The sequence below is a fragment of the Bombyx mori genome, chromosome 20 (assembly GCF_030269925.1).
Source record: "Bombyx mori chromosome 20, ASM3026992v2".
NCBI classification, from domain to species: Eukaryota; Metazoa; Arthropoda; class Insecta; order Lepidoptera; family Bombycidae; genus Bombyx; species Bombyx mori.
Window position 1 is genome coordinate 77,440 of NC_085126.1, and position 26,538 is coordinate 103,977.

Below are 26,538 nucleotides of genomic sequence, written 5' to 3' on the forward strand. Positions count from 1 at the left end.
AAAAAAATATGAAAACATGGGTGCCTCACGATTTGACTGATCTTTAGAAAGAAACGCGGTTTGAAACTTGTGTTGCCTTGTTGAATCGATACAGAAATGAAGGAATATTGGATCGAATTGTGACATGTGATGAAAAGTAGATTCTTTACAATAACCGTAAGCGAAAAATGCAGTGGCTGACTCCAGGTCAGACGCCGCAGCAGTGCCCTAAAGCAAAGCTTACCAATAAAAAGGTAACGGTAACTGTTTGATGGTCTCATGGTATTATTCACTATAGCTTTCTCCAATCTGATAAAGTAATAACAACAGGTGTCTACATCATTATTGCTCCATGATAACGCGAGGCCTCATACAGCACGAGAAACTGTTTTAAATCTACAGGAACTGCAATCAATTTTTCAGTACAAATCGGCAATTTCACACTTTAACCCTTAATATCTTAAGAATCTTCATTGGCCTCAGTGCATTCTGTTTTATTGTTATTGAATAACTGAGAAGCTTCTGTGGAGCTTCGGACATAAACTCGGTCTACAAATAAAATAAAATACAACGACACCGATAGAACGACGTGATTTAGCGCAGGTAGCTTTGTGCGGTCGGCCGGTCGCCCGAAACTGGTCCGGCCCGGCTCGGCGCTGCACTCGAGGACCGAGGGGGCTAGGTGCGGACCACGGCGCACTAGTGCACCGCCCACAATCCTATGGATTGTACTCACTTCGCTCCCTTCACAAGAGTTGGTTGCTAGACGAGCTCACCGCCCGTCTGGTTAAGCGTCTTCACTGGCAGTAAAATTGTATCCTCATACATGTTTGGTCTTTCAGGTAGGGGGCCGAACCTCATACGAGGTGTCCGCACCTAGGGGGCGCACGGAGTATGTGGGATTGGACGGTCTGCAGATGTTGGGAGTAAACCGCAGGCCCCAGGAAGACCCTTTATGCCTGACCACTACCATATTTAAATGAATTAAACAAGGCCGTATCAAGGAAGTCGGTCGTCCTACTGCAGCCGTGCGTTCCACTCTGAAGTACAGGACAGCCACCACTATCAATTTCTGTGATATCGTGTAACGGGTTGTTGCGCGCTATCCCTGCGCACAGCGGGTCCGAGGTGGTCCGGTGTGGCCCGGTGTAGCCCGGTGTGGCCCGGTGTGGTCCGGTGTGCCCGGTGGGCGCGGTACATGGACACGAGCGGCGCTAAATTCAAATGTCGCGCTTTCATTATGCAGCAGGCAGCCGCGGGTCGTCGGCCGGCGCCCGACTCCTACATCAAACGATCGCGATATGTAGCTCTCACTCGTCTGGACTTGCACAGTACTCAAACCTGTGTGTCGTGTGCTAACTAGTCACGTGGCTCACACGAGACAGGCTCGACCCAGTGGGATTAGATGTTTATTTGTTTTTTCTATTAGCTCTTATAGAAACGTACACAAAGTACGACACGTGGTGGCAGGTGGTTTCTTCAATCTTATGAGTTCTTGGTACTATTTGATAAAGCTTATTGAGCTTTATGCGAGCTCCATTGTTGTGTGGGATGTATAATAAATATGTGATACTGTATTGTGGTACTGTATGAATTATGCAGTGATAATGAGTTCAAAAAACACTTGTAGTATTGTGTTAACAAAAGGACCAATTTCATAATATTGTTTCTTTTAACCCCTTTTTTTTAGATCTTATGATCTAATAATGAAATGAGACTTGCACTCCATCACAAAATGACTTGACTCTAACAGACGAAAGGCAAATAGATTTAAATTACAAAGAAGTAAAAGTGAAACCCATCAATTGCCCGGCGGAGTGCGAGGCGTCTGATCTGTATGTATGTATGTACGTCCATGGTCGACGAACAGCCATGGCGCTCTAACTTTCGATGCTCACTCGACGTGAGCTCAGTACTAACAGCTCATTTCACTTTTGATCAGTGAAAACTTTTAGAACTCAACAGGCGATGTCGAGGGAGTTCTAAGTTCAAGGTTCGTGCGGCAACACACTGCGGAGACAATAAGTTGAAGTGAACATAACACGAGTTTTATATCGTGCTTGTAGATCGATGCAACGAACAGAAAACTTTCAATTTTCAATATTAAGTAGTCGGAAAGATAGAGCTTTCTGCGATTGCGGGGAGCTTTGACCACACCAAACCAGCGGTTGCCGTACCAGGGCGGCATGATTGTCAGCAGCTCATCTGCACCGTCCGATCGCGCACGGTGGCTTGACGTGTGTTTATTGATTGACGTACCTAACTTAACAACATGGCTGTAACCATATAATACCAACGGTGCTTGACATTATGTAAGATACTTCACCGCAATCGTTTTTATTTTGAAATTAAACAATAAATAGGACAACAATATGTTCAAAGATTTATCATTTAATAGAAAAACAATATAAATCCCACTACACAAGTGCAGTTTCAACATTACATTAGGGACAAACATTTAAATCAGTTTTAAACCATGAACAATAATGGTCAACTAATTAGAAAAAACGACAAAAAAGTATAAAAATCAATATCTTTTTAAGTATTAGTAATTATTATTGTTATTTATGAAATAGCTACTATCTGCAGCCTACCAATAGCTATCTATATGTATAGAAATGAATTGCTGTTCGTTAGTGTCGCTAAAACTCGAGAACGGCTGGACCGATTTGACTAATTTTGGTCTTGAATTATTTGTGGTTTTTAAGTCCAGAGAAGGTTTAAAAGGTAGATAGATATGAAAATGCTCGGAATTTAATGAAAATAACAATTATGTTTTTCCTTTGATGTGTCCCCCGTCGGACGGATTCCTTTTGGTTTGTTTTAAGTTTATTTTATAAAAAAGTTTAGGTCTTTTATTTATCGATTGAGGCACTACGAAGTCTGCCGGGTCAGCTAGTAATTAATATATTATTTAGTGGAGTATCCCTTATTTTCAATAGCAGCACTGCAACGACGTGCCATTGATTCAATCAATTTCATATATTTTTCTAGGGGGATTGAATTCCATGATTTCACAAATGCTTCATATAGTTCGTTTTGACTGGTGTTACTTTTGTTTGAGACTTTCTTTTTAACAATATACATGAGATTTTCTATCAAGCTTAAATCCGGACTATTTGCCAGTCTAAAACGGATATACCTACGCTGTTGGCTAAGGAAACATTCGACGCCATTAGCCGTGTGTTAAGGATCATTGTCATGCTAAAAGATCCAGGTTACAGGCAAATGATCGGCCCAGATAGGGAATCATTGTGTGCTCTAAGATATTTTTGTATTGCCATTGATCCATTGTACCTTCAACCTTCCAAACGGTTCCATCTCCACATCCAGAAAAACACCCCCAAACCTAAATATTACCGCCACCGTTCTTGACTATACTCCTTGTGTATTTATAATGGATGGTTTTTTAAAATGTTTCTAATTAGGCGTCCAAGCGGCCAGTAACAAAAAATAAACTCCTACATGTGAAATGATATTTTTTTAACAATATCCCCGTGATTTGGAAGTGTAAAATAACTTTTCAAGTCATTCATTAATTTAACATCGCAGTATGATAAACTATGTAAATTTACTCTGGACCTATAGAATAAATACAAATAAACGGCACCTGTTGATACTTTGAAAATCACGATACTAAATTGTCGACGAATAAAATCGTCGGAAATGAAATAGCTGTATGAACATCTGTCCGCGGCACAGCTGGGCACAGCGCGGCGGTGAGAACGTCCTCGGTACATTTAGCTTCGGTTAAAATAAATATTTGTCTCTGGGCGCTGGTGGCACGTGGCTGCGGACCCATCACCTGAAGTACTCGCTTTGCAATCCGGGTACAGATAGGTAGAGTGTGTGGAGGAGCGCGGGGAGAGCGGCGGGGTGCGGCGCGCGGGGGGCGGCACATAGCGACACGTCCCCCGCCTTATACTGATCTTGTTTTTTGGCGAATACTTAACGGTAAATCTGTATACAGGATGAGTTAGTTCTCATTTATTTTATTATTTAAGACCAGTTTTTAGGTTGCACACTGCACGCGCCCGCGCTGCGCCCCGGCCTAGTGCGGCTCGATACCAACAGACACTCGAGGTAAGATGGGCTAGGTACAGTAAGTACGCCGACACTCGTGCCCAACCCGAAGCCGTCTATTTTACATGTCTGTTTCATGCTGTCAGCCTCCGTCCTCTCTGTTCGACTCCTTGAGACAGAGCGCAAGGCTTCTATGTGGCATGAGTGGGCAAAAACGGGTCACCACCAACCTATCCAATTTTTATAGCAAATAACTCAATTACATTTAAGATGGCGGCGACAGTCCCGTTATAATAATAATAATATTATAATAAGATATTGATTAATTAAATTGACTAGGACTCAATATGATATTTGTTACTTCGGCAAGCCCTTCATGGGCGGTGAGTCCGTCTGCCGGAGCCCGGAGGTGCGTCGTCACAACTAGCAGTGTCTAGCTACTACTGTGGAACCTCCCACGATGGCGCGCACATTACACACTCTACTAATCGAAGCACTCCCTGTACACGGGCACGTGCTCGCGATACACAAGTAGCACGTGTGTCGCTCGAGCAGTGGCGCCGCGCACGTGCCGCGCTGCACATCACTGCGGCTCTGTTTGTGCGCTATCCCGCATCTAGTCGCGATATCATGTGCTAGTCCTAGCCGTTATAGTCACATATGTAGATACATACGTCACATTGAGTCACTGCCCCGTTTATGACATTTTACGAACGGTCTCTATATATATTTATGTATGCTTAAGAGTAAAACTAAGTCTACAACGCAGCATGGAACTTATTTTATTTATTCATTTATTTATTTGGGAAATCAATAATACAAAATCAACATAAAACTTTAAACTTAAACTTTTAGCTTAAAAAATAGCTAAAACAAAACCCAAACAAGTTTCCACCATCAAAAGTAGAAATAGAATAAAAAAATAATAATATAAATTTAGGTTTACAAAAAAAAGGAAAACGATAGGCAAATGTGTACATCCACCTCTATTTTATGTGTATACAGTTAAGTGTATATACAGTGTGTATATAAAGTGTATACTGTAAGTGTGTACTATATGTGATTCGGTTAACCCACATTGTTGTGCGCGTCGAATGCCGATCAACGCAACGCCGCGCCGCCACTAATTATTGGTAATTATGTACAGTTAGCTGGCGATCGCGCTGCGCCGCGCCGCCTCAAACAACAAAACTAACAAAATACTCCTAATAACCAATTTCGAATGCAAGTGCAGCTGTTTATTGATTGATTTAGGCCGCTGAAGCACAACGGCACTTTAGTAAATATTCTTCTTAATTGGTAAATGGTTTGTTCTCACCGTGACATGTGATGCGAATAAGTGAAGGAACTGTAAGTTCACGCGGTCGCACGTCATGTGTTGGGCAGCACTGAACTGGACTCACCGAGGACAAGGAGGGCAGCAGCGGCGAGGAGGTAGGTCCCGGACTCCATGGTGCGGCGACGCTGGTAACGGTCTAGCAAGTTAGTCTTCTGTGAGTATCGCAACAGAACTAGTCTCGCACTGTTGTCCTCGCTCACTTCCTGCGGCACATGTTGCGCGATCTGTAACAATACAATACAATACAATACAATACAATACAATACAATACAACAACAATACAATAGTTGCAAATCTGATGCCTACACACCCCGGGTGAAGCCAGAATAGCCTCTCGAGGCTACAGGCGAAGAGGCAGGAAAAAATAATAATAATAAAATTAAAACATATGAATATTCATTCATTCATAAACGGCCCCAAACTAGGATTTTCTCGCAAGCTACGTGTGCCGGGGGAGTATTCAGTATACGACACGATAACGCACTCCCAGGCATCAATTTAATCTTTAAAGTTTAATAAATAACTTGTGTCCATGTTTACTGTGCCGCGGCCGCCTCACATTCAAGTATCCGAGTAGTCCAGTGGCCGCACCGGACTCACTGCGCGACGGAGAGCGACGATCATGTGAAGACATTGTAAAGTGAAACTACATGAGAGCTATGTACATTAATAAATACCCCTTGTATTTCGTTTCGTAGTTATAGCACGTATTATAGGAGTCTCTGTACAGAGACAGACTCTGTACCCTTATGCATGTTTATCTTATAATTATATCGTGAAGGCGACTTCGCGCTACTTGAATTAGTAGTTGAGTTATGAGCTCAACTGATTCTTGATTTAGTTTATTTACTTAGGGAAGTTGGAAAAACGAAGAAATAGTCGCAGGACTGAGAGTGGATCAGTCCGGCGCCCACAGCCCAGCGCCGCCCGGCACGCGGGGGCAACTTGTAATATCGGCAACGTTTGGATATTCGCTTCTTTGCACGGTTGAAGGACTAGACAGGATCAGCAGTAAGTCAAGCAGGTTAGGGGAGTCGTCCTGTGTATGAATAGGCGATCATCATCTGCTCAATCAATATCTTTTACTCCAGTCGACGGCAAGTAAGAAGCGTATGTAATTACATTTACACAAAATGGACTACATCGACTAACATTTAAACGTGATGTAAAGGACAGTAAGTGTGAGTGGAATGCCGTCGCAGCGGCGCGCGGCGGCTGCTCACTGAGTGCTCCCAGTGGGTCAGGGGGTCAGTGGGACGGTGACACGACCCTTCTCCGATATGTGTGTTTACGGGCAAGACCACAGAGCGTTCACTAAACAAAGACACATTTAGCATTGTGTGCGAACGGCCCACGGAACCTCTAACCTCCTCACTGAATCAATCTGACGGGGGTTTCACCAAACAATAAATTCTGAAGAACGTCGACAATCGGGAAATATTAGCATCGGTGTTACGCGGGAATGGTCAATTTATTGCAAGATTCAAGTGCTGCCTTCGCTTGTAAGTTTTTAAAGTAATCCTTTGCAGAGGCTTAATGTTCAGTAGTGGTCCTTGCTCGCCTAATACATTAACCGGGCATCTGACGGGACTGTATCCACGTGAGCGTCGCCGCATCATTATGTGCTCTGCGAAACCAGGGAACTATCAAGTCCAGGCACTGGCTCCGTCGCACTAAATCGACCTTGAGTCAATGTCGCGGGACCCGCGTGACCCGCCATAGCGCACGTCTGCAGATGCAAGTGCAGAGCGACCCTACGAGTATACTGGGGCACTTTGTAAACTTCGAGAACGACTACAGCATCATAACAATCAATTTATCGTTAATTTATCTCCAATTAATCGTCAATAATACGCAGAAAATTACAAACCATTTCTAGTATTCGTAAAACAATTAAGCGAACATTTCCCACGGCCCTCCCGGCTTCATCACAAAAACATTAATCTGCACCGCGGACGAGAACCATTAACCCCAAATGTAAACCAAAAACAGAACGATCGACAAAAACATCTCATTGTAAAACAATTTGTCGCGATTCGATCGTAATATATTGAATAAGATTTGTTTAGTCGCTAACGGAACTTTTTTGTGCGAAGATGACTCGGAGCGGCTCCGAGCGGTTCCGAGCGGCGCCGAGCGAGTCCGAAGCTGCGTTTTTGCGGTCATACATTTGACGCCTCGAGAAGTGTGTCAAATTAGCGCGATTAAGATCAATTTAAATATTAACGAGTCCATTCATTAATTCATTAGGTAGAAATGTTGTTTTGTCAGTGCAGTGACAACGATTGATCGAGCACTACTGAGCTCAATACGTCCTTGTTTAGTTACGCGGTGACGTTGCAGATACACTAAATAATGATGCCGTTACATGTCACTGACGCGCTCACCTCGGCACGGCTGCTAATGAGAGTGACACATAGCAGCCCTCGGACCGCTCTGTGCAAATTACATCAAGGCGGGTGAAATACAAATCAAATTCCGTTTTGATCTTAGAGGCATTCTACAGCACGACGCAGACCGCGACCCGCACGCGGCACCCCTGCAGCTAATACTGCACGGCGCGGCGCCTACAGAGGGAACAGCTTCTAGCCTTGTACCTTTGTTATTAATTCAATGTGGGTCTACATTTAATGTATACATGCTCACTCAAATATTGTAAAAGGATGTCCGGAACTAGTACTGGAGCTAGTTATGACCGTTCCAGACCGCAGCGCCCAGGGGGGGGGGGGGGGTCCCTGGGCGCCGCGGTCTGGGGCTCGGAGGGGAGGAGGTGTCGTTCTTGCGCTTTTTATTACGGTACTCATATTTCACCAATTATCCACCAGCTATAACGTTATTTTTTATAGCAGCAATATGATTTTATTGTGCCGCCATTGCTATATACCTACTGGCGGTCGCGAACACATTCAACGTTTTAATGAACTTCACATTTGAGTGTGAATCTGAATACGATAGTATCGCAGCGTGTGGCGTGTGGTGGCGTGTGGTGGCGTGTGGTGGCGGCGTGTGGTGGCGGCGTGTGGTGGCGTGGTGGCGGCGTGTGGTGGCGCGTGGCGTCCAGTACACTACGCTGATCGGTTTCAGTGGATCAGTACAACGCAATCGAAATTTTCTAAAATATGTTCAAAATTACAATTGAGCGTCCGTTTGTACAACTGAGTTCAAGCTTTGTGTAGTTACTGTTGACCGTCAGGGAAGTCTCCGGGGAGGTATCTGGTAAAATGCGCTTGCACCTATGCTTGATGCTAACGTATTTAGATTGAGTACCAGGACAACATGAAGCGTAAGAAGTACATTAAATTACGAAGGTTTTATAGGGTACCGGCCGGCGCCGCGGCGGCGTGCGGCAGAGCGCGCTCATAAACACTGAGTATCGGTGAAGTAAAAGCAGCGTAACTTTCTAATTAAGTATGTACTTGTGCGTCGGCGACAGGAACTCGTAAATTCTGTTTTTTTTTAAACTTCGAAATCTATATCGAGTTCGCGTCTGTTGAAATTTAAATTTTATTATTGTTTTAAAAATGATTTAAGTGTTTTTTTTATTTAATTTTTTTCTTGCTTAGATGGGTGGACGAGCTCACAGCCTACCTGGTGTTATGTAGTTACTGGAGCCCATAGACATTTACAACTTGGGAATTACTGAAGTATGTGGTGGTCCCTGGAGGGAGGTGGGAGGTGAAGGGGCGGCGGTCCTCGCTTCACCGGAGCCGAAGTAACGGTCGACGCCGGTTTACTGCTCAGCTCTCCGCTAATTGAACGCCTAATCACAATATGATCTTGAATTGTATTGAGAATAATTAGCATTTAACTCATAGTTAATTCCAAATAGTCGGCTTTCTTTAATTGCACGCCGTAATTACACTTCGAACGCGGACTACGCAACAAAATTAGGGCGCAACCGCATTTTTTTTTCTTGCTTAGATGGGTGGACGAGCTCACAGCACACCTGGTGTTAAGTAGTTACTGGAGCCCATAGACATCTACAACGTAAATGCGCCACCCACCTTGAGATATAAGTTCTAAGATCTCAGTATAGTTACAACGGCTGCCCTACCCTTCAAACCGAAACGCATTACTGCTTCACGGTAGAAATAGCGCGGTGGTACCTACCCGCGCGGACTCACAAGAGGTCCTACCACCAGTAAAAAATAAGTGGCGATATTCACCCTATGATATTTATGGACGCCGGTAGCTACTTAATATCAAATGGACCGTAAGCTCGTTCAACCATCTATGCAATGAAATGAAAAAATGTATTCTAAACTAGAAAAAATTTTGTTGGAAAAAAGGCTTGTTTATAGAAATGTCTCAATTAGAAAGTTTCCTGCATATTTTAGACTAAAATAGTTACATATTTAAACACTATAGAAAACTTCAAAATGTTTCACAAAAATGTCCCTCATTTTATAATCAAATTAACTTTCTTTATGCACAATGTGCTCGAACTTCTTCTAAATAAAATAACATTACTAATGAGACCAACACAGAGACTTTTAACAGTAGTGCTCACGGACACTCACGGCACGATCACACGTGACAGACAGCGCAGGGCATCGCGTACTTCGGGGACAAGTTCCTCATCAGACCAGTGCAGCGTCGCAGTACCACTTGTGGTGCTACTTACACCGCTAGGTTGCACGGGGAGGTCGTGAGGATTGCAAGTCTGCACTTTATTGATGGCTATAAGTTGACTTACCCCTGTCAGTCAGTTTTTTATGATTGAAGGGTTACTGGTGGCCTTTCCAGTTTCACCAGGACGGGTGGGCGAGCAAAGGCTCAGCCAGGAGGGAGGAGATTTTCTAACAGCTGCCCAAGCGCCTCCAGAGGAAACCTAACAGCTCAAGAGCAGCTGCTTCGCGAATGAATCTACTACCGAATAGGAATCGCAACCCGCTGAGAAGATCCGGCGAGAAACTCAGCGAGCTGATTCATGGGTTAGGTTGCACGTCGACCTCTTTGTCGAGTTCGACGAGTACGGTTACAGGGGTCCCTAAGCCTGCTCTTAGAGTTAGAGTTGAAGGCGTCTAATTCAAAGGTTATTGGATCTGATGGATCCGTAAGGACGTGTTGTCAGTCAGTCCGGAACTCTCGCGAGAGCCACATATTTTTTATTTTTATTTTTAATATATTAATAAATAAATATTTACTAAAAATCACGCCACGTTAACTGGTCCCGTGATAAGTTCGTAAAGAACTTGTGTTACAGGCACCAGATAACGGAAATAAATGTAAGATTTTTATTATACACATACATATATTTAATATACATCCATAACCCGGGAAAAGACATTTTATATTTATCATACAAATATCTTCCCTTGGCGGGTTTCGAACCCGCGACCCCCTTGTGTAGTGACCATGTCACTTACCACTACACCAGACGACATATGTATTTCCAATACTTAGATTGTGTTTTTTTTAATTTTAATGATATGCGTAAAATATTTTTATATCTATTCAACTATTTTAATTAAAATAAATTGTGAAAAACTCCTTTTTTTTAAATACATTCACAGAGTACCGGGCGCCAGGAGTCAGGACCGCACGCACGCGTCGTCGCAAGTATCGACAATACTTAGCGAGTACGATCTATCTATATTTTTATTGAACATTTAAGCTCTTCCCGTTCCCGGTCTATAAACAAACAATTATAAAGCATGTCAAGCCGGGTGCGTGTCACTCAGTCAATACCTGAAGATACCAGAGACTTGCTTGACAGCATAGAACAACAGAGACAGATAGAGAGAAAGAGAGTGGCACATACAGCCTCCGTCCATATTTTTGGTAAAAAAAAACGTTAAGCTCGGGAAGTTTCACTCAACTGTTCTAAGAAGTCTTGCACAAAGAATAAGCCCCGAGTGTAGTGTGACGTTAGATCGTGTCCTTCGATAGTGACAACGCATTGATTGTACGAGTAGATTGTATCGATGTGATGTTTTGACAGCTGTATGTTCTGTTATGAGTGAAAGCTATTTCGGCGAAGCTTTTTATCATCTCAGGCACACTCAACTTTTCGTTTCACTGATCTCAATATTTAATCGACTTCAATTCTGAAATGAAGGCTTAATCTCATAAAACGAGAGAAATCTTTTAGTTACGTAGTTATAAACGATTTCTCTTGTTGTGCCCGCAATGTCCGGAGTCGTTTCGGAATTCAAGAAATCTGCATTGGAAACAAAATTTCAATACTAATGAAATGTTCAAAAATACAATATTAACTTTTATTTTAAAGCCGGAAATCAAAATGCATTGTTTACAAAAGCTGTCAAGCTTGAAAGCTCTCTCTACATTAATAGTCCCACAAATAAACAGCGAGTACCAGGAGACAATGAGCGGCAGGAAGTAAGGATAATGATAGTTGTAGCAGACCGTGAACAGTGCGATGAATTTTCCGACGGACGATGCAAAATAAAAGCGTAGAGTGCGTCGCTCGCTTCTGCACTGCAGCCTCTTTCGTACAAATAAATACAGCGCTGTGGGCCTTCAGTTGTGGAAGCGAATATTAATAATGTCTTAAATTGTGTTTTTAATTTGAACCTATCGTATTGATATTGGTCTGGTCGGTATTTGGGAAACTTCGTGCAATCCTCACCTCGGAAATTCCTCAATGCCTGAAGACAAAGGCTTTAACCAGTGCGTTCTCCCCGCGATGATCTACGGCGCGGAAACCTGGACACTGACGGCGGGGCTGGGCCATAAGTTAAGAGTCGCACAGCGGGCGATGGAGAGAGCTATGCTCGGTATCTCTCTAAGGGACAAAATCCGGAACGAAGAAATTCGACGGAGAACCAAAGTCGACGACATAGCTCTCAAAGTTAGCAGGCTGAAGTGGCAATGGGCCGGTCACGTCTGTCGAGCCAACGACGCCGGATGGGGGAGAAAAGTCCTCGAATGGAGGCCACGGATGAGTACCAGGAGCGTGGGGCGTCCCCCAACTAGGTGGACCGACGACTTAGTGCGCACGGTGGGAAGTGTTGGCTGCGGAAGGCGGAGGACCGCATTCTGCGGAAGGCCTATGTCCAGCGGTGGGCAGATAGGCTGATGATCATGATGTATTGAAATATATTGAAAAAGCAAAACAGCACTAATATATTCACAATTCAGTAATGTCCCTAAGTTGTCGTCACACTAATGAAGTGGGAGGTGTGGCCACTATGGGCCGCGCTATCGCCCGCACCGCGCACGCGCAGTATCGACGCCACGGCGCGGGACTCGGCGAGTTTCACTTCAAGCTTCTCATCTAGAAGTCCGTTCGTACATTATAAATCACCCTCGACTTTTAACTTCGCCTGTCTGATGAAAACATATCAATATGTCGCGTGGAATCGTTAGCATGATAAGACGCTCGTGTCGGCCCGGGGTGAGTCAAGAGACGGAGGGGCTCGCGTCCAGTTCAATCGACTTGACGTCTTAATGACAGTAATTACATTAAGCTCGCATTCGATGATAAATTACCGAGTCTCTGCTTCATCGAGTCCGATCAAGTGTGCTCATATAATTAACTGTGTACATACATATGTGCTGTGGACCAAGCTGCTTATTGGGCAGTACTCAAAACGCCCGAAGATGTTGAAAATTACGTAATTTCAGAGTGCAGTTAAACAGCAGTTGTTCATAAATATGTTAAAATGTATCGAGCGATGAAACTTTGCCCGTGTTCGAATCCTGCAGGCGGGTACTAATTTTTCATATGAAATACGTACTTAACAAAAAAAAAACGTGTGCAATTCACACGTGGTAGAAGTGAAACCTTCCAAAATTAAAATACAATTATCCTGAACGTCTTAAGTATATGTAAAATTTTGTCATTAGTAAATAATTGTAAGGTAGCGCCCTCTGTGAATTGATATTTTAATTTCACGTATAATCCTAAATTAAAATTCACTACAAGAGCTTTCATACACACGTTAGTATTAAAAAATCTCACAGATGGCGCTGTATTAAATAGTATGTATATTTCTGTCTCATTCTTTGCTGGCTTCATCCTACACATTTTTGTATTTGTGTCTCTTACCTGTCGTTTTTTCCGTTGCATCCGGTTTGAAATCACAGCGATTCTAAAGAAGTTTTCACTTCAATAAATGACTCCCACGTTGAAGGAATAGCATCGTGTAATAAAAACTAAAACCCATAAAATCCTGCCTATTCGTGCCGTCAAGAAGTAATGCGTTTTGGTTTGAAGGGTGGGGCAGCCCTTGTACTGTAAAAAGTGAGACTTGGAACTCATATGTCAAGGTGCTTAGTGGCACCTTAACAGCAACTTATTAACGTTTATGGGGTCACATATATTTTTATTTTTATTTATTTATATTTATTTAAAATCTTGTTAATTACATAATATTTTTTAAAAAAGATATTAAAGCTCAGTAATGGCTATTTAATTGACGTTGACAACATAAATTCCAAGGAGTACGAGTATCGCTGCAACGATTATTAGGACATTTGAGGTACAGAGGGCCTACAAAAGCAGTCAAAATAATAATAATAATGTTCTCATTTTATATTGGTGCAGTTGGTTTTATTTTTGTATTGTGGTCTTTATAACCTATTTAAACCTAATCAGTTCAAATTTACTACTCTCTAAGGTACCCGTCGTAACAAATTGTTATTATAGAATATAATATACTCGTAGCTACATTAACCAGTCTCCACTACTAATAACATAAATGATACTAATATTGGAGACCTTTCGCCAAAATCTTCTAGTATTGATTTAGAGATCAAGTGTGTCCGTGATAGAATTGTGCACTTGTAATACTGTACTGTATTGTATTGTATTGTATTGTGATGTGTATAAACACAGAGAGCGCTGGTGAGGGCGCGAGTCCCGTTAAACACACAAAGGCCTGCACAGTGGAGGCACTAACTCCGCCGACACAATGCTCCTCTCGTTCATTCAATGGTAATAGCGACAAGCCTACAATTCCCGAGGAACGACCGCTAAACATACATTGTCCAGTTGACACGTCGCTCTTTGGTTCAGGACTATTCTAGATCTTGCGGAGTTCAAAATCGCAATTCTCACTCCACTAAAGCGGCACACCAGGAATGATTCTCTGACAATGTCGTCGACGTACACCAGATTACGGCTGTAAAGTCGAAGATACACTTGGATCTGGCCAGAACCGAAAGTTTCATTGTTACCGGGTGTAAGGAGGGCGCGGAATGTGCACGTCATGTGACGGATGCTTTCTTTTTAACTTATGCAAAATAAGAGTTGATCACGGAACCAGACGACAGTCGTGTGACCCGGTTCGCAGTCTCTCAACTTTCAGCCTCCGTACAGCCGCCCGGGACACTCGTTGCGCAGCGGGGAGATGCTGTACCACTAAACTGCACGGCTCAGACGATATTACACAGCTTAGTTTAGAATTATTGAGTGAAAAGACACGAGCAAGACTTCCTTAACGGAAAAAACAAGAGCTTTCACCCAAAAACCGTCGCACGCTTCTAGACTTTATTTCTTTGTTAGAGGGAGGTCAAAAACGCAAAGTCGGCGGTCGGATGCATCAAGAATTATTAAACAGACGGCGGCTTCGAATTGAAATCCGAAAACCTAAGGCGAGGCGGCGGCCGACTGCGGCTCCGCTTGTGCGTTTGTTTGCTGAGCGCGCGCCCGCAGTAAACGGTGTCGTTCGAATGGTTCGTTCGTTCGCTTTACGGTACTGATTTAGCGGTCGGATAGCTTCGAGTTTGAATTCAATTATAGTCGGGATCAGTGACCCGAGCGCCGCATGCACCGGGCCCGCATCGCCGATCTCTCGCGGAATTTACTGCCTCTTACTTTATGTTATCCTGGTGAAATACGCGAAACAAGAACAACATTCCCGTCGGCGCAGCGCCGCAGAGCCGCTCCGCTCCGAGCGAAGCCAATGTTACAATACTAGAGCCGACAGTAAAGTTTACGACAACGCTCTGTAATCTCGGCCGCATCTCGCACCTACACCCTGTGGCTGCAAGCTGCGTGACAACGGTTGATGGTCTATTCTACAAATCAGGAACGAGATTATTCATTATAATTGTAAATTCATATTTGGTCTGATCTGTGCGCTTGCGTGTGCGTAGAGCCTCCTGAGCGTTGATTCACTGCGAAAGTAGTAAAATTAAATAGTGGATTCGAAGTAGTTTGACTCGGCAGACCGTAGTACTGCCCTGTCGGAATGGATTGCGTGCAATACTCGAGAGGAGAGGCAGAGTGCAATCAGTGCGCGGCGGCGTTGTCTCGGCTCGGCTCTGCGTGTGGAGGCACGTCCCCGGCGAGGAGTCCAGGGCGCCAGTAACCGGGGACCGAGGCTTGCGTGAGCCACGCGGCCACGTAAGCATAACACATTGTTTGTGCGTTTGTTTGTTCGTACTCTGTGTTTCCGAGTGTTTTTATCCGGTAAAGTTGGGACTTTGTATAAACTTAGTGCAATAAACGCCTGGTTAATTACCAATATTTTTTTACTCAACTCAAGCGGCTCGTTATAAATACTGGTACATACATACATTTCCATGTAATAGAAGTATCAAAGGTCATTATAATTAATGAACCATCTAACAAGTGGTGAGAGCCGTTAACTAATAGTGCAGGTTTATCTAACGCCTAATAAAAGTAATAAGCAGGTATTCATCCTCCACTTGAGCATTGAAAAATCGAGGCGCGTGTTGGCCAGGGCCACGCGGCGGCAGCCAGGTGGGGTCTATTTTATCTGGTTATGCCATCACACACGGCGCGACGCAATTTACATTTACAGAGATCTCGAGTCGCACAGTATAGCTGCCCGGTCTATTTACCAAATTTAACTAACATTGGAAACGATCGTACCTCAGTAGCGAACTGTAAGTACAGTAAATAATTAGTCGAACACAAACACGAGTCGAAGCGAACATAAATTATAATAAATTAATAAACGTGGAATGACATTGGAAATTAATTGTATGTAAATTTATTTAGATTTCAAGCGGCGGCTAAACCAATATATTTATTTAAGGCGGTTGGCGCTTATTGCCGTAAAAAGATGATTTCACTATCGTAACCAAAAGAGGCGACAGCTGATTTAGATCATAAAAACCGTTATTATTTTAGAGCTTGTAGCGTACGTGCTTCTGCGAGTCACGTGTCCCTGGGTTCAAGTATTACGATAGTAGAATAAAATGTAAAGCAACCAAAGTACCTTTTTTTTCCTACCTATTCAAGTAACCTGGAGGAAGATGAGAATAACTAGACTCACCGAACTCGTAGGTGAGCTTTCGGGGCTCAAACCGGGACTTTTGCTAACACTGGCCCTAGCAAGAGCCCTAGCAGTACTTCGCAGAATCTACCACCGGATCGGAAACGCGACTTATTGAGAAGATCCGGCGAGGAACTCAGTGGGCTGTGTCTTAATTTACTCGTCGAGCCCTTCGTCGCAAGCGACTGGTTCGACGAGGACGGTGACCGGTGCTTGAGGTACCTAAAAGCACCGTTAGTGGATCGGGAGGATCCAAGATGACGTGCTTAGAGCGACCTCGACTGTTTACCATTCGCCTTCTCGAAGTGGCGCCTCACTACTCAACTACCTTACCAAATGAAACTAGAAATTTCATTTTATTAGAAACTTTTATTAATAAAATAATTTTGCAGCGAACCTTTTTGCAATTTTCCAGGCCACAGTTCTGACTAAGTAAAACAAGCTCTACTGGTGGCGCATTGCACTTACCACCGACACTTACGACAGAACTAAACTAAAAACATAAAAATAAAATTGAAGCAACTTACAAGTTTTTATTTTATGGCCCTTGTAAGCAAACGAGCATATGGACCACCTGATGGTGAGTCGTTACCGTCGCCCATGGACCTCAGCGATGCCAGGGGCAGAGCCAAGCCGCTGCCTACCGTTGAGTTTAACTTTAACTTAATAAGTTTAACTTTGATTTCAATACTTTTGAAATTGCTTCCATGGGTGGTCGGACTCACGGTCTACCTGATGTTAAGTCACTACTAGAGCTTATAGTCACCACATAACGAACGCGTGGCGGCTTCGCGGCAGGACGGTGATGTACGCGCGCACTAAATGCGAGAGATACTCTCAGAGAACGCTGCAGTCCACTCTCCGACGGATTCCTTAGGAGTTTTTAAAGACATCCACAGGATGTCAAAATACAGTGGTCCTATTGTCGGGCGACTAGGAATGCTTACAGTATTGTTTATCTTATTGTATTGCGTGTATTTCGCTCTGGCGCATAACTGAGATGAATGCACATATTATGTATGTATCCGAGAGTAGTGGATGCACGGAGCGCCGGGAACCGTTACTCTCACGGAACCCGCTGGTACAGTTAACTTAGCTGTCAAAAATATTTCATGTGGGCAGCCTTCTCGCACTTTATGTGTTCCTGGTACAGTGAATGCACCTCACCGTGAGTTATTGCTCTCCTCTCGGATTCTGCGTAGCGTCGAACGAGACTACGCTGTCGCATCAACATTTTACTGTACATTTTGGTTAACGGAATATACCTACATCATCTCAAACACAATGACAATGTTTAAAAGAGCCGAGCATTGGATACAATACAGTATTAGGAAGGAAGGATAATTAACTACTAACATTGCGTTGGTCGCGTTTTGCGTTCCCTGAAGTTAATAAGCCTTCAAGATAATCCTCGCCGCTAAATTCTATTATTTCCAGCTCCGATATGTACGATATAAAATTTATAAGTGAGCCTATAAAATTTTTACGATATTAAATGTAACTTTAAAGGCATTTACGTAAAGTTTTCATTAGCGCATGCACATCAGTGACCATAATTTATTAGAATTTAAGGTTGTACTTAAAGTGGTTACATTGCGGCATTCAGTTGTACCTCGTACATCGCGGCGTCGAGGTGTGCCTGGCGCATGGCGGTGACACTGAGCCGTTAATACAGTAATCATTGCGATATTAGAACTCGTTCAAACCCGACAGCGACCGGGCATTAAATTTGTAGCATTAGAAATGATCCAGCATTTGTAATAACTATCTGATAATTTGAAAGTAAACATGTTCTGAACGATTTTACTTTAACACTAGAAGTATCATTAGGCTAATAATATGTACGTTGGTTACTGTAATTTATCTCACATTACAGTTCCTGTCCGCGTGAAGCTGGAATGGCCCCTTAGGTTACCAGAAAATAGGCAAAATATAAAAAAATATTACAGTTTCATTAATTAATAAGATAGACATTAAAAAGCCAAAAAAGTTTCATAAGAGCGCATGGCGGTGGTGCGGCGTGGCGGCGGAGGCACATATTCATCGTCAAAGCCTGCATCACGAACTCATAACTTGTACAATTAGTTACCGCGCACCCGACGCGACGCCGCCGCCGGCCTTCTCGGAAAACGCCAAAACAGTTAATCTCGACGAATTCCCGTAATTACGTAACCAGCGTTCTGTTTTTATAACAACTTTATCTGGAATCAAGAGTTCTGAAGCGTATGAATGTCTAGTAATCGCACAGACACAGCGGACTGAATTTCTCGCCGGATCTTCTCAGTGAATCACGATTCCGATCCGGTGGAAGTTTCAGTAAAGTACTGCTCTTGCTAGGAAAAATGTTAGCGGAAGTCTTGTAGTTCCGTCGGACACTTAAATTAACATATGAAATATCTTGGACCTTATATTAGTATTTAGTATGATCTACGCTGCGCGTCCGAGAGTCCTGAATCAAGCAACACGTTAGCATTCTGCATATAAAATAGTCGACCGCGCCCTCTTCTTCGAACGATATTTGAAAGCATTTAGCAAATCTCACGAAAAGAAAGTGAAGTTAAATAAATTTAAATATAAATGGAGTGAGAAAATTTCTCCGCTAGGAATGGCCGCGCAATTGATAGTAAGATGTAAAATGAATTCGGAAGTATCCGAATGTGTGTCGGCCTCAGTGCCGGAGGCTCCTGCGAGCTGTGATCAGGGTCGCCGATGCGGGCCGCGCGCTGCCTCACCTTCGGGCTGTGGGACACTCCACGCGTGCTGGATCTCTGAGAGTGGTCTCTTGGCGGCTCTGTGTCCACCTCTTGACCTATCGACTATTTGAGAACCCTGCGACCCCCCGCCATCAAGTATTTTTCAATGTTATTCGCTCATCGTGAAAGTCGCTTGTGAACACATGTGCGTGCCGATGTTTTTAATGTAATCATTAGAAATATTGGCATGAAACGCCGGGCATCTTATCGTGCGACTGTGACAATTGATTACGAATTAATTTAAAAGTTAACTAGCTTATTTATGTATTGTTAGAAAGATATAGCAAATAGTTAAGCGAATACGGCGAAACACTCAACAATGACAGAGTACCAGAGTGAGTAGAATACTATCAACTATTTCAACTTACACGAACAACAAACACGTTCATAATATGAACTAAATGTAAGTAAATATATACACGATAAAAGTTTCATGAAATTATAAATACCCGCGAATGGGCAGTCATTTGTCAATGTTGGCTACTCTTGTACGTGACGAGACGCGCCCGCCTACACACAGCACGATACTCTCGATCTACATGTATACTTGATAAATATGACTGGAGGCTGGTTCATGTTTAATTCAATATGCAATTATTTCGATAAGAGTGATCCAATTTGCGGTGGGATTGTTGTATTAACAATGAGCGGTCAAAGTAAACCGTTACAGCCCAGCGGGTACCAGGGCACCAGAAACGCCCAGAATGTCAATTTGGATTTATAAATTGCCAAAAGAATCTGACCCAAATCTCTTCCTGGCTGTTGAGTTTTTTCCTCGTTCGGTTTTTGTGAGCGCAACGATAATTTCTCGACTAAGGAAGTGCGTCGGTTGAGTCGGTCGAGTCGCGCGATGCGATGCGATCAGCCGACTCACTGCCCATGCCGCCATGCCGCCATGCCGGTCTAACGGAACCGACCACCGACGTAGTGCTGCTACATTTCACTTGCAGCTTTACTTCAAATCTCTTTGTCCTGTTTCTGAAGCAGCACACCTTTCTGAGATAAGTCCTTGTTATGGGGCTTTGGGAGATGCTCTACGGCGTGAAATTCATTGGTACTATTCACTAAAACCAATTGATGCTATAAACACCAAACAGGACAATGTAAATAGTTTCCGCCAGCTTTAATTAAACGTCACTAATGATGTCTAATCAATAGCACATACATATGTACGTACGTACGTGTTGTCACACCGTGACGGTTTAGCACCAGACCTACAGACAGACGAGTTTAAATAATTACAATCTATTGGAATGTAGACGGATATCAAAATAAATTGATTTTCATCATCTGCGACAGTCATCAAGTAGAAGTTCAAGTGATCCTGGTGGCTGGTGAGGCTGGTGGTGATGGTTTACTGTTTTTTTTGGTGCTAAAGCTTTTCACGTTGTGCGTTGCGGCGGCGCGCACTCACGAGGTCCGGAGAGCCGGGATAATAAATAAAAAAGACGAAACGCTCATTAATAGCGTGACAGAAAGCACAGTAGCAGTCCACTTGTGATGCTGTAAGTGCGTTCATTCGTTTTTTTTTTTTTTTTGCCGCGAATCAACTGATCTGAAGCTCATGAACGAGTGAACCACAAGGAGACTATTCGAACTCACCCCGTCTCAAGTCGCGAGTGGCGCTCACTCCGGGCTCGCTAGTATCTCAGCGTGGCGGGCAGCGGGCATACTGTACGAGTATAATCGTAATTATGTTCATTGCGTTGATCAAGTATTGGATTCTCGCGGCCCCAGAGTTGTCAATCAACGGTAATTTATTTGATAATCGACGTCGTAATGAATCAGACACAGCTGTATGTGGATGACATATCGGACGAGCCTCTCACTAGTAATATTCTATGAATGTAAATGCGGGTAGTTAATGAGCCCGCACGGACGCGGTGCGTGTCCCGTAGACGAAAGCTTTCAATTTAGAAACACCTCTTGTTCTGTTATAGTATCTTGGTAATTATTTATATTTTTACTAGCGCCCTAGCTATTATAAATACTATAACAAATACGATACTGGAAAAATGTTTGTAAACGTTCAATCCAAAATTTATTCACATTACAATGCTGACCTTAAACTCTATTTTAAAAGTCCACTTAGTTTCTTAAGCACGTAAGGTAACAATATAACTTAAAACCTCATTAAATGTGTCCCTAAATTAAATTAAATAAAAGTAAAACTTACACAAGAGCTCAACCAGCAAGCCGCCTCAAAGATCACCACAATAGCACTAGAACTCGAAGTTAATCTAGATTGAGTGAATGCAAGCAGGCGGCGCGGCGCACGATCGTGGCGTGGTGGATGTAAGGGGCGGGCCACACGTTCGGCGTCGATGGCGGACGCAATGCAACTGGGTCCGCGGCGGGCCAGAGCCCACTAATATATCTCGTATACTAGTTTTCTTCGTCTTTCACTGGTCGGAGCCGCGAGCCGCCGGCCACCACTTTCTGGGTTAATGAGGAGCCTGACGCGGTTGTCGTGTTCGCCGTTTTCTACGTGTTTTCGAATTGCCACGGCTGGTGTTGGGTACAGATGTCGAGCTGCTGCGTTGTTGTGCGCCCCTGGTACTCCACGGTCGTGGACATTGATTTTCAATATTTATTTGGTTTTGGGGTTCATTTGCTTAAGTATAAAAAAATGCTTTGTCAAGCGGAGATTATTACGATTTTCCTGAGTGTCACTCAACAATGTGGAACAGAGGAATTCATGACAATGCTTAGTGACCCATCGAGGAATTGATACTTCAAAACCACTTTGGTTCTCTCCCAGATTCCTAGACCGTACCGCTTAAAATGTGTATTTACAAGACAGCGCAGATTAGTACCTCCGCCAAGTCTGTTTCTGTCGCAAAACAATCGTACATTTTGAATTGACCGATAGCATAGCCGTTATTTAAATGAAATTAAGACTTCGATCGACCTCATGTCTCAAGGTGAACTCCATGTGAATGTCTCCAATAAAACTGTAGTGTCTATATGGATTCTATTAATTCTTAACATCAGTCGGGCCGCAATACCCGTGCAGGCTCGGGTTTAGCTGCGCACAAAACCATACCCGGTCCAGACGACCATGTCGCCGTCGCCTAAAACATGTCGTTTCGGAGGCTCCTGTCCACCAAGCACTGAAGCTTTTACGTATTCCAAGCATCAGTCGCCGTCCTCGTCGAACGCGTTCTATGGAGCTGGCATACTCCGCGAGGATACCAACAACAAGTAGGCAAATAAGTGAACAAAACAAACAGAATGTAGAGTGCTCCGCGCGGAAGTTCTCCTTTATCTAAGCACTCGCCTGTCGCGCAGCTAAACTAATTGTTACGATATCTTGGTGTTTTCTCTGGATTGAAATTAACATAAGGTGAGCGCGCGCGACTGGCCGCTTCGTGTTTAGAAATTGTGCCAGAGTGATCAAGGTCGTCACCGGTTTACCTGAGCTCACAGTTTTCAAGCTGGGACGAGGCAAACAAGCGGTTTCACTGTTCACACTTTTACATTTTCACTCCGGACTCGAACACGTACCAGCGTGACGTGTGACGCCCGCTCGGGGGCCGCAGTGCCCGGCGGAGACACTTCAGCCTGGAACGTCTTCCATATTACCACCCCCGGTCGCTCAACATCCCACCTCCGAGCCTCGGGTGGGGTAGAACGTAGAACTCATCCGAGGCAGGCAGAGGGTAAGGAGACGCGATTTGTAATCCGAATATAAAAAAAAGGTGAAGTAGGGCAGGTATACCTAATTTATCTGAAATAAGCCCCAAACGCTCAAACCGGTTTTGACGAAGTTCAGTATAGAATAGTTTGAACCCAGAAAAAGAGTATAGGCTACTTCTTATACCACTGCGCACACGGGTCTCCGGCGACGCGGTGTGAAGTGCAGCCAATATGCTCGGGCACACTTACCGCTTGCTGCTCATGATGTCGCGTCCCACGTCACGTCCCACGTCACGTTGGTATACATTCATTGAGGTTATGGCAAAGGGTGAGTGGGTGTAATCTTCTCAAGTCCAGTTCGCATATATTGTAATTTTTGAGAAACTTTATGTCGAATGTAACAGTACATAATACTAATCTGAACTAGATTTGGAATCAAAGTCGAGTAACCATTCCCTCCCAATCGACACTGTTCAAACAACAGAATTGTCTTAGAACCGTATAGTTTATATTCAAACGATAATTACAAGAGTTTTTTTGCAGCAACACAAACAATAAAAGCACATAATCATTTTGTAAAGTCAAGAAGCTCGCTCTGAATATTAATTCCGCTCACAAACATTTGTTGTAAAGCTTTTAAGTTATCGCGAACGCACGGACGAAACCGCTAATAATCTAAGTTGAAGTGTTTGGGTAAAGTTAAGCCGGCCACTTACGACCGCAACTTAAACTTATTAACTCAGCTGAACATGAAATGCGATATACATACCAGGAGAGCAGACGAGCCCGGGAGCGTATAGCGGTACACAACAGAACACATTGCTATTCTTATTATTTTACATATTTTGTCTATGAAAGTTATAAACTATTATTTGTAAATTTTACGTCATACAATTTTTGTATTTTTATTGCTTAGTAGGATGGACGAGCTCACGGCCCACCTTGTGTTAAGTGGAACTTATGGACATCTACAACGTAAATGCGCCATCCCCCTTGAAATATAAATTCTAAGGTCTCAGTATAGTTACAACGGCTGCCCCCACCCTTCAAACCGAAACGCATTACTGCTTCACGGCAGAAATAGGCGGGGTGGTGGTACCTACCCGCGCGGACTCACAAGAGGTCCTACCATCAGTAATTACACAAATTTCTAATTTTGCGGGTTTGATTTTTATTACACGATGTTATTCCTTCACCGGTTTGAAGAGTGGGACAGCCGTTGTAATTATACAGAGATCTTAGAACTTATATCTCAAGGTGGGTGGCGCATTTACGTTGTAGATGTCTATGGGCTCCAGTAACCACTTAACACCAGGTGGGCTGTGAGCTCGTCCACCCATCTGAGCAATAAAAAAATAAAAACCGTGGAAGTAAATCGTGAACATTTGTTAAGTGCATATGTATTAGTCATTAGAAAAATTGGTACCCGCCTGCGGGATTCGAACACCGGTGCATCGCTACATACGAATGCACCGGACGTCTTATCCTTTAGGCCACGACGACTTCTAAACGACTTGTTGTTGTTCGCTCACTTTTCTAGTCATAAATTTAAAGTACAGACCAGAATATAGATCACTAACATTAACCACTACTGCTATATTATTGAAGTTGTTGCGAAATTTGACACTTTCATTAGCAACATTTCTTGTAAAGTTAACATGATCTGGGTCACAGGGATTGCAGTGCACTCCCAATATGCTTTAATTACTTATCACAGTCTTCCGCATTCCGCTAAAGACACGGCCGCCGGACTCTTCGGAGCGCAGCTTGCGGTTTTCCCACTCACTGGACCGAAACTGATCCCCATTATTAACATTGTTCTACAAAGCTACAAGGGCTCGGTAGAATCGAGTGCAGCCCACTTCCGAGGAAGCGTTTTAACAAACACGTTTTAAACTGAGCCAAACAACATTTCTTGGCAATTACGAGATTTTCTCAAACAAACAACCGACCGAACTCACATTATCGTAAATAAAATGAAAGTTCTCAAACAATGATGGAAGCAATTTCCCAGTGACGAGGAGAGGTCACGTGCGCGCACTCGCCGAGACTACTAACTATCCGCTGTTTGTTCGCCTCTAATCTACTCGCGTGCACAATTTTGCAAAGCTGGCTTCGCGATCTTGGTGAAGGAAGACTTGAGCAGGAAATAAAACTTACTATGAAAATAGTATGATAAGTACTCGAATCATCCATGTCCTGAATGTGAGACTCGTGCACCACTGTCTGACCTGTCTCCGGGTGGACAGGTGGACGGACGGACCGGCACAATGCTGCTGGTTGCTGCAGTCGAGATCACAGAAAAACAAACTAACAACCTTAACCACAAAGCAAACATAGAAATATATAATAATCTATACTAATATTATAAAGCTGAAGAGTTTGTTTGTTTGAACGCGCTAATCTCAGGAACTACTGGTCCGATTTGAAAAATTCTTTCAGTGTTAGATGACCCATTTATTGAGGAAGGCTATAGACTATACATACACAGTAAGGCCAATACAAGTGGAGCACCAATAAAGAATGTTTCAAAATAGGGGTTTAAATAGCTCCTTAACATTCTATAATTCAAAAATATTTTCACTTTCTACGTAAATGAAATGGGGGTAACATTTAGCGTTATGCCAAAGTAACTATTCCACGTGGACGAAGTCGCGGGCAAAAGTTAGTAATTAAAATATAAAAATAATAATATTATTATTTAGGTTGCAGCGACGCTATGGTTTAGTTTAGATTAAATATCAATTAAACTGTCAATTTATGCACTCCAACATATTATTATCTGGATACAAAACGAGGACATGAGGTTACGTTGAGCGCGGGCGGGCCGGGGCTGGCGGCGGCTCGTCCACTACACTCGCTGTTGACTTTCTCGCTCGTTACGGGCCCCGGAGACTCGGAGTCGGCTGTCTTTTGTTAGATGTGTCAATCAAAGCTGCTACGAATTTACTTCATCGCAATTAAGTCCAATGTACTAGTTGCGCGGCACGCTTCCACTCACGTCACATGCTCACTAATGAATAACTTGAATCTAACAGGGAGCAGCAGGTGATGACCACCAACTGGCTCAACAGAAAAAATAGCACTAAAAACTCTTCTTCTGTTTCTCCACCTTATCCTACTAGGTGGGGTCGGCACAGCTAATTTTTCTCTTCCACTCTCTTCTATCAACCGTCATCTCAACACTGACTCCTCTCACTCTCATATCGTCATTCACACACTCCATCTATGTCTTCTTCAGCTGACCTTTTCCCACTAAAAACTCCCAGCAGAATAAGAGTAGAATATCCCTTCGTAATGAGGTGAGAATTTACAAAACTTGCATACGACCTATAATGACCTAAGTGAGTGTGGTGTTCGCTAAGGCGGTCCCTACGCATTTAGACTTCGATACCTTTAATCCTATTTTTGTAGGGTAGTTGTCGGAGCGCTGTGATTGGTGAAGAACGTCGATCGTCATTACGACGTAGACATCGCATCTATCAGGAAGCACCTGAAGTCAGTGTCAGAACGCTACTTCAATAAAGCGATGTGACAAAATAAAGGTCTCATCGTGGTCGCTACTGACTACTCTCCGGAATTGGTTCATGCA

The 26,538-nt window shown here is 43.4% G+C and overlaps 1 protein-coding gene across 2 annotated transcripts in view; it reads right to left on the reverse strand.

The window, feature by feature from the left end:
- The window catches only part of LOC101747078 (agrin), a 29,453-nt gene extending 7,779 nt beyond the window's left edge, over positions 1 to 21,674 (reverse strand). The window contains exons 1-2 of one of the 2 annotated variants that reach the window (XM_004927321.5): positions 21,484 to 21,674; positions 5,406 to 5,565 (exon numbers count right to left, since the gene is read on the reverse strand). In XM_004927321.5, the coding sequence (XP_004927378.1) occupies positions 5,406 to 5,454 (49 nt within the window). In that variant the 5' untranslated portion in view covers positions 5,455 to 5,565; positions 21,484 to 21,674. Of the gene's footprint in view, positions 1 to 5,405; positions 5,566 to 20,909; positions 21,037 to 21,483 lie in introns of those variants that run through there. The other variant, XM_062674209.1, reaches the window with a different exon arrangement.
- Positions 21,675 to 26,538: the final 4,864 nt, after the last annotated feature.